The sequence below is a fragment of the Choristoneura fumiferana genome, chromosome 20 (assembly GCF_025370935.1).
Source record: "Choristoneura fumiferana chromosome 20, NRCan_CFum_1, whole genome shotgun sequence".
Classification (NCBI taxonomy): Eukaryota; Metazoa; Arthropoda; class Insecta; order Lepidoptera; family Tortricidae; genus Choristoneura; species Choristoneura fumiferana.
The window spans coordinates 2,557,463-2,570,844 of NC_133491.1; the positions used below are offsets into that span (position 1 = coordinate 2,557,463).

At 36.0% G+C, this 13,382-nt stretch overlaps 1 protein-coding gene across 3 annotated transcripts in view; it reads left to right on the plus strand.

Annotated features, from left to right (window-relative positions):
- The window catches only part of LOC141439176 (neural cell adhesion molecule 1-like), a 126,090-nt gene that overhangs the window by 61,447 nt on the left and 51,261 nt on the right, over positions 1–13,382 (plus strand). For all 3 annotated transcript variants that reach the window (XM_074103344.1, XM_074103345.1, XM_074103346.1), the window contains exons 4-5: positions 4,028–4,236; positions 6,056–6,166. In XM_074103344.1, the coding sequence (XP_073959445.1) occupies positions 4,028–4,236; positions 6,056–6,166 (320 nt within the window). The remainder of the gene's footprint in view (positions 1–4,027; positions 4,237–6,055; positions 6,167–13,382) is intronic.

Here is a 13,382-nt window from a genome sequence, read left to right on the forward strand (position 1 = left end):
TTATTAATAACGGCAACAGGTAGACGCTTGAAATATTCACAGAATCTTTGGTTGTATAATCACTTTAAAAATAAATAATTCAATTATAATAAAATATATATGGGATCGTGTGAAGGTAAACAAACTTTTCGAATTAAAATAAGAAAAAGTTTATTAAAAATTAAAACTAGTGAACACGTATAAAAAGCAAATGAAAACAGAAAAGACAACTAGCGCATAGGCTCACCCGATCGTAACTCCAATCTTTTTTACTCATTCGCTCGTCTCATTCACTCCACATTAGTCTTCAGTCATTCGGTCACTCGTTTACATATCAAATCATTCTAACAGTGAACTTAGTGTAAGTTTTCGGTTACAAAATAAGTCTCAATCGCGTTCGCGTTAAAATCTCAATTTGTATGGAAACACGAACAGCGCCTCTAGCGGAACGTTTGCGATGTTCGTGTTTCCATACAAATTGAGATTTTACGCGCACGCGATCGAGACGTATTTTGTAACCGGAAACTTACACTAGGGGTACAGTTATCCACCCTCATTCCCACATATATATTTAAGCGGGCTCCCATACAACGAACTTGATTTTTTTTTGCCGTTTTTTTTCCTAATGTCAATGTTGTACCTATATATAATGGTTACGGAACCCTTCGTGCGCGAATCCAACTCGTATTTGGCCGGTTTTTTAAAATAACTAACTGTATTAAGTAAATCTTTTTGAAAGATTTATTCGTAATACCATCACAGGTATCGCAAAGCTGCATTAAGTTCGTAATACAATTATCAATTTCCTCATAAAGTTTAAGGCATCTTATTTATCCTCCTTGCTCGCGAGGATTATCACAAATCGGCTCAGTAAGAGACGGGTGAACGCTTACTGTTACAAAACATAAGCAGTAGCGCGAGCGAAAGCGGATGCTGAAGCGATTTGTATATATGTTGCAATTTTTAAGCTGACACGATCACTGGAAGAAGATAATAGTACTTGTTAGATTTGAACAAAAGAAACGAATATACGAAGTGAAGCTAAATAAAAGCTTTTAAAAGGGGGTATTGGGAAAGGTGTTTTTTGGAACTTAATTTTCTTAATTTCACGACTGTCTTTAGTGAAATTCTATCGCTGTTGCCTGTGGCTAGGGCCATATTGCATGCAGATTAAGAAATGCATTGTGAAATATTTGTGCATTTTTAAAGGAAATTTGAAAACATGTGTGTCATACTGTTACCGGATATGAAAATACATAATAATATTGTCATTATGTCTGTGTGTCACGTTAGTTTAAATTTAAAGAGTGCAAGTCCTTAATGTTGTTGTTGTTCTTGATGATGATGACGATGATGGAAGTGATAAGTTGATAACCTACTTACAGTACGACTCCGTGTAACTATATTGCAATTAGGTAATCCAGAACATTTTCAGCTTTTCACTGGACGTAAATTATGAATGACGTATTTGGATCGCTATCGCCTGTGACTTATACAAATCGCTGTCGCTTCAGCCTGTGATTTGTGCCGCAGTTTTAGTTAATGTCGCAGCCTAACGAGGCGGGCGTCATGTGAAGCTTTGTGCTTCTGATAAATACGAGAGGGATTTAGTCGGGCCGATAACGGCGTGTTTTAAAAAGGCCACGGCTAAGGCTCTGCTCCGAGAATAGCGAGAATTTGTAGAAAAATGTTGCAGCTGATTTCGCGGGTTCGTTTTTCTAGATTAATTAATTCATTTTATTTAGAGTACCTAATTTTGATAAAACATTTATTTATTTTATTTATTTATTCAATAAAAACTTACAGCATTACAGTTAAAACCAATGCGCTGTAAAATTCAGATTCTACAAAAAAAAATAGATACACAAAAAGAAATAAACGAACATACAAAAATTAAATCAAAAAAGAAACTTTTTAGGGATTTTTGAAGGTCGTCTTCGTCGTTACCGTAAAACATACTTAACTGTTTGTGGAATCATGTATGATATTTTTTTGATTATTGGTATCCAGATTTTGATATACTTAGGTAAGATACATATAGTTATGATACAGTGTCATTAAAAATAATGCTTTTTTTATTAAACATTTTTATTTTTGGATCTAGCTACAACGACACAAAATTAAAAGTAATCAAAAATAAATATATTGTTCTGTTGATGTTGACAAACCCTATCTAATGAATCAATATCAAGATTTGGATACTGAATAGAATATGACAGGAGATAAAAATATGGCAGTCGATCTAAACACAAAACCATTTTGACTTTCATTCCTTTCAGCATATTATCGCACTTAAAATATTGTAAATAAAAATAAATAAAATAAAATAAATAAAAAATACTATGTTTAGTATTTTTCTTAAACCTTTTTGTTACGTTTATACAATTTTGTAACGTAATTAAGCGGAGTTGTATTGTATTGTATTGTATTGTAAAACTCTTTATTGTACAAAAAACACATGAAAATAACATAACACAGGATAATAAGATGTACAAAGGCGAACTTATCCCTTAAAGGGATCTCTTCCAGTTAACCTTTGAACGATTGACAGGATATCAGACACAAGAGTAGACACTACAAGTACAATGAAAAGGTAAAAGAACCGAAATTTAAATTAACTCAAAAAAAAATCATTTCAAATACACATACATATAGTTACACACATATATATAGTTGTCATTCAAATATGTGGCCGCCTAACGCCCGAGCGCTCGCAGTCGCATTCACTATCTCGTTCTACCCTCATCCTGTACCATCTGACGGATAGAAATGGTGAAAACAAACGATTATGATTCCTACTGCGTTACACAATAAGGCATCTGAAAATAAAATAGATGTTGCTGCAACGGACAAATCGCTACGCTATAGGCCACACCCTAAGCCCACCGATAGCGTATTAACGACGCTGTTTACGCTGAGCGCCTTTGAAAAATCGCTGCATCGACCTGCAACATATAACTTTACATAAAGCCTCCCACTAATTGGCCTTTCGGTTCGCCAAATCGTTACTTTCAAAGCTCAGTTTGAATGGGAGTTTTAGAATTATATTTTTCTAACGCGTTTGAAGATGATTCCATTGAAAAAGGGTCAGGGTTTTATTATTCCGGAAAATTAGTAAGGGTTCATTCGTGTTCAATATTTGGAAAAAGGTGCAGGTAAAAGCAGTCAATTTTAACTGGCTTTTATCTTGATTTTAAACCCTCGACGTAAAAAGAGGGGCTTTATAAGTTTGATGATAATGTCTGCCAGTTTATGACATCGTAGCTCTTAAACGGATCGACCGATTCCAATGCGATTTTATCCACGTGAAAGCAATTTTGCTGCGGTAGTTTTTAGCTATGTTTCGTTATAATCGGTTCAGCCGTTTTGGAGATATTGAAGTTTGAAGTGGCAATGTCGGCGATTTCAATTTCTTAAGTTAGTTTATATAGGGAAATACTAGTGTGACCTAGTTTAACATGGGCGTGTTTATCCAGCTCCCGTTCGTGCTCTATAACATTTTAAGCCATAAATGTTTGTCATAATGATCGTTTGACATAACTCTTTTTTTTTCAAAATCAATAATATTTTCAGGTTTAGGTTAAGTTTATTTTATAACAATTAGGAAATATTATAATATTATAGTTTTCAAGGCGAAAGGGTTATGGCAAGTGATCATTATGGCAAACATTGCATAATAACTTAATATGTTTCCTGTTTTCTGTATCGCTTACTAGTTCTGGTGTACAATAAAGATTCATTGTATTGTATTGTTTTGTATGTATGGATTCCAATAACGACCCCTTTCTAACAGATCTTTGTCTCCCGAGTTTCGCCGTGCGCTTCATACTAATCTAATTTGAATCAGTCTATCTATAATCTAAATCTGAATCAGTTTTCATACTGAACGTATATAAAACATAACAAAAATCTTACTGTCACCCTGTTAGAAACGGACACACGGCCTCTATACTACCTATCTCGCTCGGCTCGTTTTTCAGCTGCAAATACTCGGTCCAGTTTAGATAGTACGTCCACGCTTGCGCCTAACACATCTCTGTCTCCCCAGTTTCGACGTGCGCGGACGCAGCTTCAACAAAGCGCTGCACTGGTCCGACCCGCTCGCGTTCGGCCGCCGCGCCTACTTCGTGACAATGTCGCGGCCGGCCGCGCTGGTGGTCGACGCAGTGCAACTCGACGACGAGGGCGTCTACCGGTGTCGGGTGGACTTCAAGAACTCGCCTACCAGGAACTTTCAGATACGGCTCAGTGTCGTTGGTAAGTATAGGGTGTCCCAAAAAGGACGCAAGATTTGAAATTGATGAAAAACACATTTTTTTTTCGTTATAATATATTTGTATATAAAATCTTGAAATGTACATAAAATAGGGTTATTTGTGGAATAATATGTCAGGCAAAAGTCCTCCTAGGCTTTTCTGGCAAACACGCACTCTTTTGACAAAAATTTCTATGACCATTTGGCATTTTGCATAGATGCGGCTAAATTTCTCCAATGCAGCGTCGCATTTCCTCTTTTAAAGCATTGCCATTTGAACGGCTTGTTTTTGGACGACCAGTGGAATGAACATCATGAATTTATCCACTCTCCCTGAATTTTGCAACCACTCTGCTCACAGTTGATGAAGTCAAGTCAATATTCCGACAGTACACACGCCAAACTTCTTTTGAAATATTGTTCAATAATAAAAACGCGTTGATCTTTCGTAAAACCCGCCATTTTTACAAACCCTAAACATTCAGCTGTCAAATAGTTTTTTTTAGGGTTGCCAGCACTAAAATACAAAAATGGCGGCAAATTTAAATCTTGCGTCCTTTGTGGGACACCCGATATATTAATAACGTCGCCGTTTTTTTCTTTGCCGGTCTCGTTATCATTAAAATCGCAACACCGCGGACTACGCCACCGTAATGTAGTCGAAACGTCAAGATAAATATTATTGGTGTGGTTAGCGTGATATGCATGCATGATAAAATAAAAATAAAAGAATATTTATTCACAAAGCCAAAAATATAGCATAACAAAATACAATGAAATAAACAGATAGAACATAATTTGTGAAGAGGTAAAGGACTCAGCAGAGCTGCTGGTTTTCAGTCCTTACCTTGACGAAGGAAATGGTAGTGTTGCTGTCAATAAGCAAAACACTAACTAAAACATAATAAAAAAAAATCCAATACCTACCTATTTTAGTACAGTACATTTACATCTATATATAAAAACAAAGTCGTGTTAGTTACACCATTTATAACTCAAGAACAGCTGGAACAATTTTTTATGATAAGTCCTGTTTGCGGTATTTCAACTATTATTAAAATGGTTTGTTTCGTCGTCAGTAACAAACACATTTGCTTTCATTTTTATAGTAATTCCATCATTTGTATCATTATCACTGTTATCTACACGTTTATTCTCTTCATTCAATTCAAGTTATTATGAAATGACTCCGTCTGATAACAACTATACTATGTCTTTTCCCGGGTATACGAAATTTCATCTAAATCGGTTTAGCAGTTTAGCCGTGATCAAGTAACAAAGAAACAGACTACATACTTTTACATTTACAATATTAGTGAGATAACACCAGCTATAGCATTCTTTACAGCTTCTTCTCTTTTTAACCCCCGACGCAAAAAGAGGGGTGTTATAAGTTTGGCGGCTACGTGTCTCTGTGTGTCTGTCTGTGGCACCATAGCTCTTAAACGGGTAAACCGATTAGAATGCGGTTTTTATTTATTTGAAAGCAGGTTTTCTTTGTGTATTATTCTATGATAAGTTGGTCTTTTTGCTTATTAGAGAAGTTTTTAACCCCCGACGCAAAAGAGGGGTGTTATAAGTTTGACCGCTATGTGTGTCTGTGTGTGCCACAGCACCGTAGCTCTTAAACGGGTGAACCGATTTGAGTGTTTTTTTTATTTAAAAGCAGGATTTCTAGCGATCTTAAACATGTTTTATCAAAATCGGTTAGCCGTTTTTGAAATATTGAACTTTAAGTGACAATGTCGGGGGTTTTCCAATTTTTCGTTGGTTAGGTTTGGTTATCTTTACGTTTACTTACGTATGATATCTTGTTCACAGTGCCACCACACAAGCTTTTGCTGTACGACGAGGCAGGACGCGACGTAGCTGGCGTCGTAGGACCCTTGGAGGAGGGGGGAAACTTCACGCTGCTCTGCGAACTTAGAGGGGGTGAGTATCTATCTGTAAATGGCGTATTTAGTAAATTAAGTATTTAGCCCAATGCACACAGGCAACGGAATTATCAGACAAGTATGATTTTTTATCGAACTTCTGAACACTATACTTTCTGAATGTGTATTTAACTTCACGGTTTTCTCGTTCAGAATTAAATAAATATACTGTAACTAGAAAAAAGATCTGGAGTCAGGAAGCGAACTTGGATGAGATCTCTGCAGATTCAGCAGTCAAAGTGCGTGCTGTACCTCTACGCCACCTTCAAGATTATCAATTTACTGCGAAATTTCCTAATGTGTTCTCGGATCAGTTACCTACTATTTTTATAATTTTAGAATTATTTGTGTTGTATATGTGCTCCATAGAAGTGTGTGGCTTTATCGTACAAACAAACATTTCATATACTTGCATTAGATGGCATTAATTCTAAATTATAGTAATTTTATAGAGTAAGTGCTAGATCATTCACCTAATTGGTTAGTTCCACGTAGCATAAATTGCCAGTGGCATTTTTCCCCACCTGAAATTATTTCCGTTCATGTAATTCATCATTCTCATGGGTTAACAGATACATATTACTTTGTTGAGCGTTTAGTTTGTTGCCGGATTCTTTTCAATAGAGGTTTTTGTCCCCGAACAGGTGGTATAATTTAAAACTTGCCATCAAGTGGCGCGGCCATTTTGAAAAAACTCCGTTAAGTGGCCATGACACCCGCCGACTAATTCGCGAATTTAATAAAAAATATCACCAAAACAAACTATTTTAATGTTATCTCTTTAATAAATAAACATCATATTTATACAGAAATTAAATATCATGAATGCCAACATACACCGGGATATTAAAGAGAAGTACAGAACTCAAACACAAAACGCTTAATGGATGAAGTTACCAAAACTATTTGACATCTCCTTCCTATGGCTTTAGTTTGAAGAGACTTGAACAAAATGATGTACCAAAAAGCCCTTGGCGAACTACTTATTCTTATCCTGTAATGAAAAAAAAATACTTTTATACTTACGAAAAATTAAACTAAGAAATGTTCTCATCATTTTAAAGAGAAGGTGTGAGCCACATCTTTCTCAAGCCTTCCTTGAACGATCTACGGTGAGATATCTCTCCCTAGCCTATAGAATAGCCTGGAGAAGATCGAAACTGATTCCACAGCCAGTCGGCCTTTGCCGGCCTTCAATAAAAAAATGTTTCACCCACTATGACTGATCTAGGAAACTCGCCCAAACATGACACATAGAAAAATGCCCCATACACAAACGTCATTTGTAACGCTAATAGTTATTCGGTTGTAGTTATTTCCCGGCAGAGTGCGCCTTTGTGGGGCTGTCGGCTTGAGTGATGTGGCAATACTCGGGGAATTTGTTTTTCGTATTATACCGTTTGGGGGGAATTTAAGGTGCGGGAGAAATAGAGCAGTTTCCCGTGTCGCTTTTTAGGATTCCTTACAGGAAGAGTCTAGTCAAGTCAAATCAAAATTTTTGTTGAAATTTATGACCGAAAACGCAAAACGATTCAGTTCGAAACGCGTGGTGTGGTTGTGATACACGGGTTCATGTGATTTGTGTGTGTTCTTAAGTATCATAGGTCGTGGGTGAGCAAAGTAAATGTTTCAGTTCATATTTAGTACAATATATCACGAGACATTTGGCACGTCATATTTGGCATATTTAGTTTTGGTTGGTATTTTTGGTATTGATATGGACCTCGGCTCTTTGTTTTAACCACGGAACTACCCCATTTAAAAGGAACGAAGAAAGGAAGGAAGATCTATTGTCAAGAAGACATTAATATCAAAGGCGTATTATAAAGTTAATGATTATATCATGGACAGGGATATTTGGAAATAATTCCGATCCCCATTAGCGATCACTTCAAATACCTAGCGAACCTACGTTAAAAATAAAGTTATGTTAAATACTTGTGATGTACCTATAGATATCATTTAATAATATTGTAAATCTGTTTAAAAATATACCTCGTTGAGTTTCTTGCCGGATTCTTCTCAACAGAGGTTTTTCCGAACCGGTGGTAGATTTTTTTTGACATTCATAAGTGCTTATTATAGCCTAAATTGAATAAAGCTATTTTGACTTTGATTTTGACTTTGAACCCTCAATGCGCGAGTCCGGCTCGCATTTGGCTGGTTCTTTTGTTTTGATATGACACAATTGAATATGTATAAAAATATGCTACATGCATACTAATATTATAAATACGAAAGTGTGTGTGTTTGTATGTTTGTCCATCTTTTACGTCGAAACGGAGCGACGGATCGACGTGATTTTTGGCATAAAGATAGTTTATGGGCCAGAGAGTGACGTAGGCTACTTTTTATCCCGGAAAAATGCACAGTTCCCGAGGGAACAGCGTGCGATAACCGAATCCCACGCGGGCGAAGCCGCGGGCAAAAGCTTGTCTAAGATATTTAAGCCAGTCAGTGGAAAATCGGAGTTATAAATCAATAGATATGAAAATAGCGTGAAATCTCAGGCAGGCGTAATCACTAGATTTCTTTGTGTAAAAAATTCGTTTGTTACTTTATCTTGTACAATCAGCCGCGTGAATCGCCTATTTTACTCGACTACGGCAAAGCTAAAAGGAAGAGTAATTGTGTTAGCAGTCTAATGTATGTTTGTATTTACGCGTATTCAACTGTAGCATTATTCTATTTTAATAAATAAGATGTCAACCGATTTGATGTCAACCGATTTGATGTCAATCGATTTGTTATCATGCTCCGAGTAACATAGAATTTCTTTTATATAATCAATAGTAATATTATAAACGCGAAAGTGTGTGTGTTTGTGTGTTTGTATGTTTGTCCATCTTTCACGTCGGAACGGAGCGACGGATCGACGTGATTTTTGGCATAGAGATAGTTTATGGGCCCGAAAGTGACATTGGTGGTGACAGTGGTTGTGACAGTGGTGACAGTGGTTGGTGGACATGTATCACTCACTACATTTTTTTTCTTCAAGACATCGCACTTGCTAATGTAGGAGCTGTCACTGGTCCATTTCTTTCTTGTGTTAAATTATTGTACGGAATTTATTGCTCAAGAAAAAAATAATTAATTACGAACTGGTAGTTAATGTCAAACTTAAAATTAACTGCAATATCGCTTCATAATTCTACTCGTGAAACCAAAATCTAGTGACTATTTTGTGTTTGTTTAAAAACACATACACACAATACATGTTGTAACTATACCGGGTGTGGCCTGTAATACGAGCAAAAAATTCAAACATAGATCGTCCTCGTCAAACTGAACAACATTAGTTCAGCGAACTTTGAACCTTCCTTTTTTCATACAAATTAAATACTGCTATCAATGTACGCCATCCTAGAACCCAACTAACGCCGCCTGTCACCCTACAAACATCAAGCATTTTGCTTTACATTGCTTCTTCGAATAAACTTAAAAGTGTAATAAAAATTAAAAAAAAATAATTATTTTCAAAAGTCGCTGATCTAATGTTGTTCAGTTTGTGGAGTATGATCTATGTTTTTAATATATTTGCTCATATTACTGGTCACACCCGGTATAAGATCTAATACAAGAAAAACTATGCGTGTTGCATTATACTTTCTCGTAATATAACTTAACTTGCATGATGTTTCTCACTGGGCTTAAGACATAAAGTTGGATTTGTATTTGCCTGACGTGACGTGACGTGACGCGACAGAAATTAATTGTTTGCATACAACTACTATGGTGAGGTTTATAATTATCTGATGATTAGATTAGATTAGATTCGATTTATTTATTACCTTTTGAAAAAATACATTATAAACACATGTCAGTTAATTACAAGAAATTCACAAAAGGATCGTCAAATGTATACAAAAAAAATAAATTGTCAGCGAGAATAAAAAAAAAATTAAAATGTCAAATTAGAATTCAATTCAATAATAATAATGAAAAGCAAAACAAGAATATACTTAAATCTAATGTAAATAAATATAAGTAAAACGGTAAACGACTCAGTTTCGGCGAAGGAATACTTTCTGCTTGTATATACATGCGATGCAATGACAGTATCTGTGACAGGCCAGTTGGCGCTCAATTGCAATTGCAAAGTCAATTGCAAGTAAGACCGTGACGTCAAATAGCTTACGATATCTACCAACGCCACGCTTCGCTCGCGCATCACTATAAAACTTAGCTAAATACATTTTTTAATACATGTATAATTATAACATACTTTGAAAATATACAAAAAATGAAAAAAAAACATTTTCTCCTTTTTTAGAAATATAAATATGCTTTATTGTCTGTTTGAAATGACTCTCAACAGTTTGTCCTTCTCGGACGTACAGTAATAATATAGATATATTTTAGATAATGAGCTGATCAGCACATGCACAAATTGTCAATACCAGTTTAAATATATATATGTTATTTCATCATTTTTTTAATTAATTACGTTATAATCGAAGTTTATTTAACGTAATACATGTGTGGTTACAAAATTAAAACAAATAACGCAGAGTCCAGACAAATACACAATCAGTGGGCCAATAACTTTTTACTTTTTAAAATCCAAAACAAATGACCCGGATAACTCACGTCTTAAATCGAGTTTAGCTCGACATGTTTCGGGCTAATCCGTAGCCCTTCGTCTTCGGAGCAACGCGACTCAGTGGCTGCTGCAACACGCCGCCGCTCTGCTCGCGCGACTACCCGACGAAACTGACACCGGCACACAACTACCCGCGTTTCCATCATCATTACAACTGTCAAATGTAGGGTAGCACACAACACTAACAACATCGCTCTGTAAAGGTACGTTCACACACACCACGTCGAAACATGTCGAGCTAAACTCGATTTAAGACGTGAGTTATCCGAGTCATTATATTTAATATGAGTGAGTCTCACGGTAGTTTCATGTTCAAAATTCCAAAACAAATCGATTACCTATGTACACGTAACAAGGCTAAGCCTAGTATACTTTTGTTCGTCGTACAAAAATCCCGGTCCGCCTGTACTTCCGCATTAAGCCAATCGCCGAATATTTACGAGTTCTCGTTAAAATTTATTCCCCCTGTTTGTCGCGCCCAAGTTTGCTGCTAACGAATGTGACTTTGGCTTTCGCCCGAATTAGAAAGAATACGGATTGGGAGGCAGACATACAGGCTGCTAATTTTATATATTTTTTTCCTTGTCAAAGTTTTTTTGAAACAAATATTTTTTAATACAAGCAAAAAAGGACAATTGTGTTTAAACAGATATACTCAGCAGCTCAAAATTTGGCCCACTCTACATTTCTGCGTACATTTGAGGGCCAGATTTTTTTGCCGCTCATTATTTAATTTAATTATTAAGTACATTTAACTATGCGGAAATCACAAGACCGGTCTGATTGGATAGCATTGGGGGAGGCCTATGTCCAGCAGTGGACGTCTTTCGGCTGACATGATGATGATGATGATTTGACTGTAGATATTGTAATGTAATGTATAATTTGTGCTTAAATGAACAATTAAACAAGAGCAACAGATATGTCGTGCTGTTCTCCTGCGAGAACCAATATCGCCATTTTTTCACCTCTTTTAACATACACATTTTCTCATATAATTTATTAAATTACTTACTCAAATGTAATGCTTTTTGAGGCGCATTCCAGCAGTAAATTATTTTTTGAACAAACACCTTGAGCGGCGCTTCCTTACGAATCAAGCTAAGAAAAAAATCTGTTTTTTTAATCCATATAGAGCTACTAGCTTTTGCCCGCGGCTTCGCCGCGTGGGATTCGCATATCGCGCGCTGTTCCCTCGGGAACTGTGCATTTTTCCGGCATAAAAAGTAGCCTATGTCACTCTCTGGCCCATAAACTATCTCATAAAGACGGATAAACATACAAACACACACACTTTCGCATTTATAATATTAGTATGAATAGGCACCTTGTGCTTCATGTTCACTTGACGTTTCATAATATTATTTTTTTACTAGGTTGTAGGTATTATATAAATGTAACATAACGTAATGTAAGCTGATGAGAATATTACACTGAATTGCTTGAATAAAGCATTACAGCATTAGCATACAAAAACAAGTATGACATATAATACTGATTCTGTCTCCTGAAAAAATATTCTGTAACCTTAAATTTTCCCGCGGAACTCTAAAGCCATCAGCGACTCGATAGACGTCAATCGAGCCCTAATCAATCTAAGTTAAAACGCTTTTTACCTGTAGTCTTAAAATTCGGTAAAAATCCGCTTGATTTATGTCAAATTTGGAGGAAGGTAGATTAAGAGAACGTAGATAGTAATTCATTACTCAGGAGCAATCGGGTTTGGGTTTGATTGAATTGAGCTGTGACAAGGGAAGTCGTTTCGTGTGACACATATCTAGTTCTAATGATAGGCCCATGTAATGAATACTTAGTAAAGGATTCTAGATTCTACCCACAACAACGTGTCATGCCATGATCGTAATAGGAACGTGTCAGGACCGGAATGTCAACAGAACTAATGTCGAGTGCATACATGAGACATGACACGCGATGGCGACGGTTGGTTACGAAACGTGCTACTGGACATAGTCTCATACAATCCAATACAATACAATGACTCTTTATTTTACACTACATATAGTAAGCGATACAAAAAACAGGTTCACAGAAAGAAAATTACAAGGTAAACAATAAGCAGCCTCCTACTTTTAGAAATAGAAATAGAAATAAACTTTATTGTATAACTGTGTCCATAATAGATACAAATAATTATTTTTGCCCGACACTTTTCTATTAGGTACGGTCGTGGTATGACAGTGTAATGGGTAGACCTTAAGAGTGTTTTCAGATTTTCCCATCCAATATCGATATCGAACGCCGATACGATATCGAGGCAAGTAAAATATATGGAATATGATCAGATATCGTAATAATGTTATAATAGAAAAATGCCCTTTGTCATTGATTAACTTAAATAACACTAAATCTTAACGGCACTGACGTCCTTTTAGGGAAATAATAGGGTATCTATTTTAGTAAATACGCATCAAAGCATCTAAATAATGCACATTTTGAAAGCAATTTCAAAGATCGATTTCGAAAAAAAAAAAAAAAAAATTGGGTATTTTGGAACTAGAGTGTTTTGAGAACTATGCATTATGAGAATGAAGTATTACGCCACCTACAGGTGAACACAATTTGGGGTATTTTGGGAAAGGTGTATTTTGGG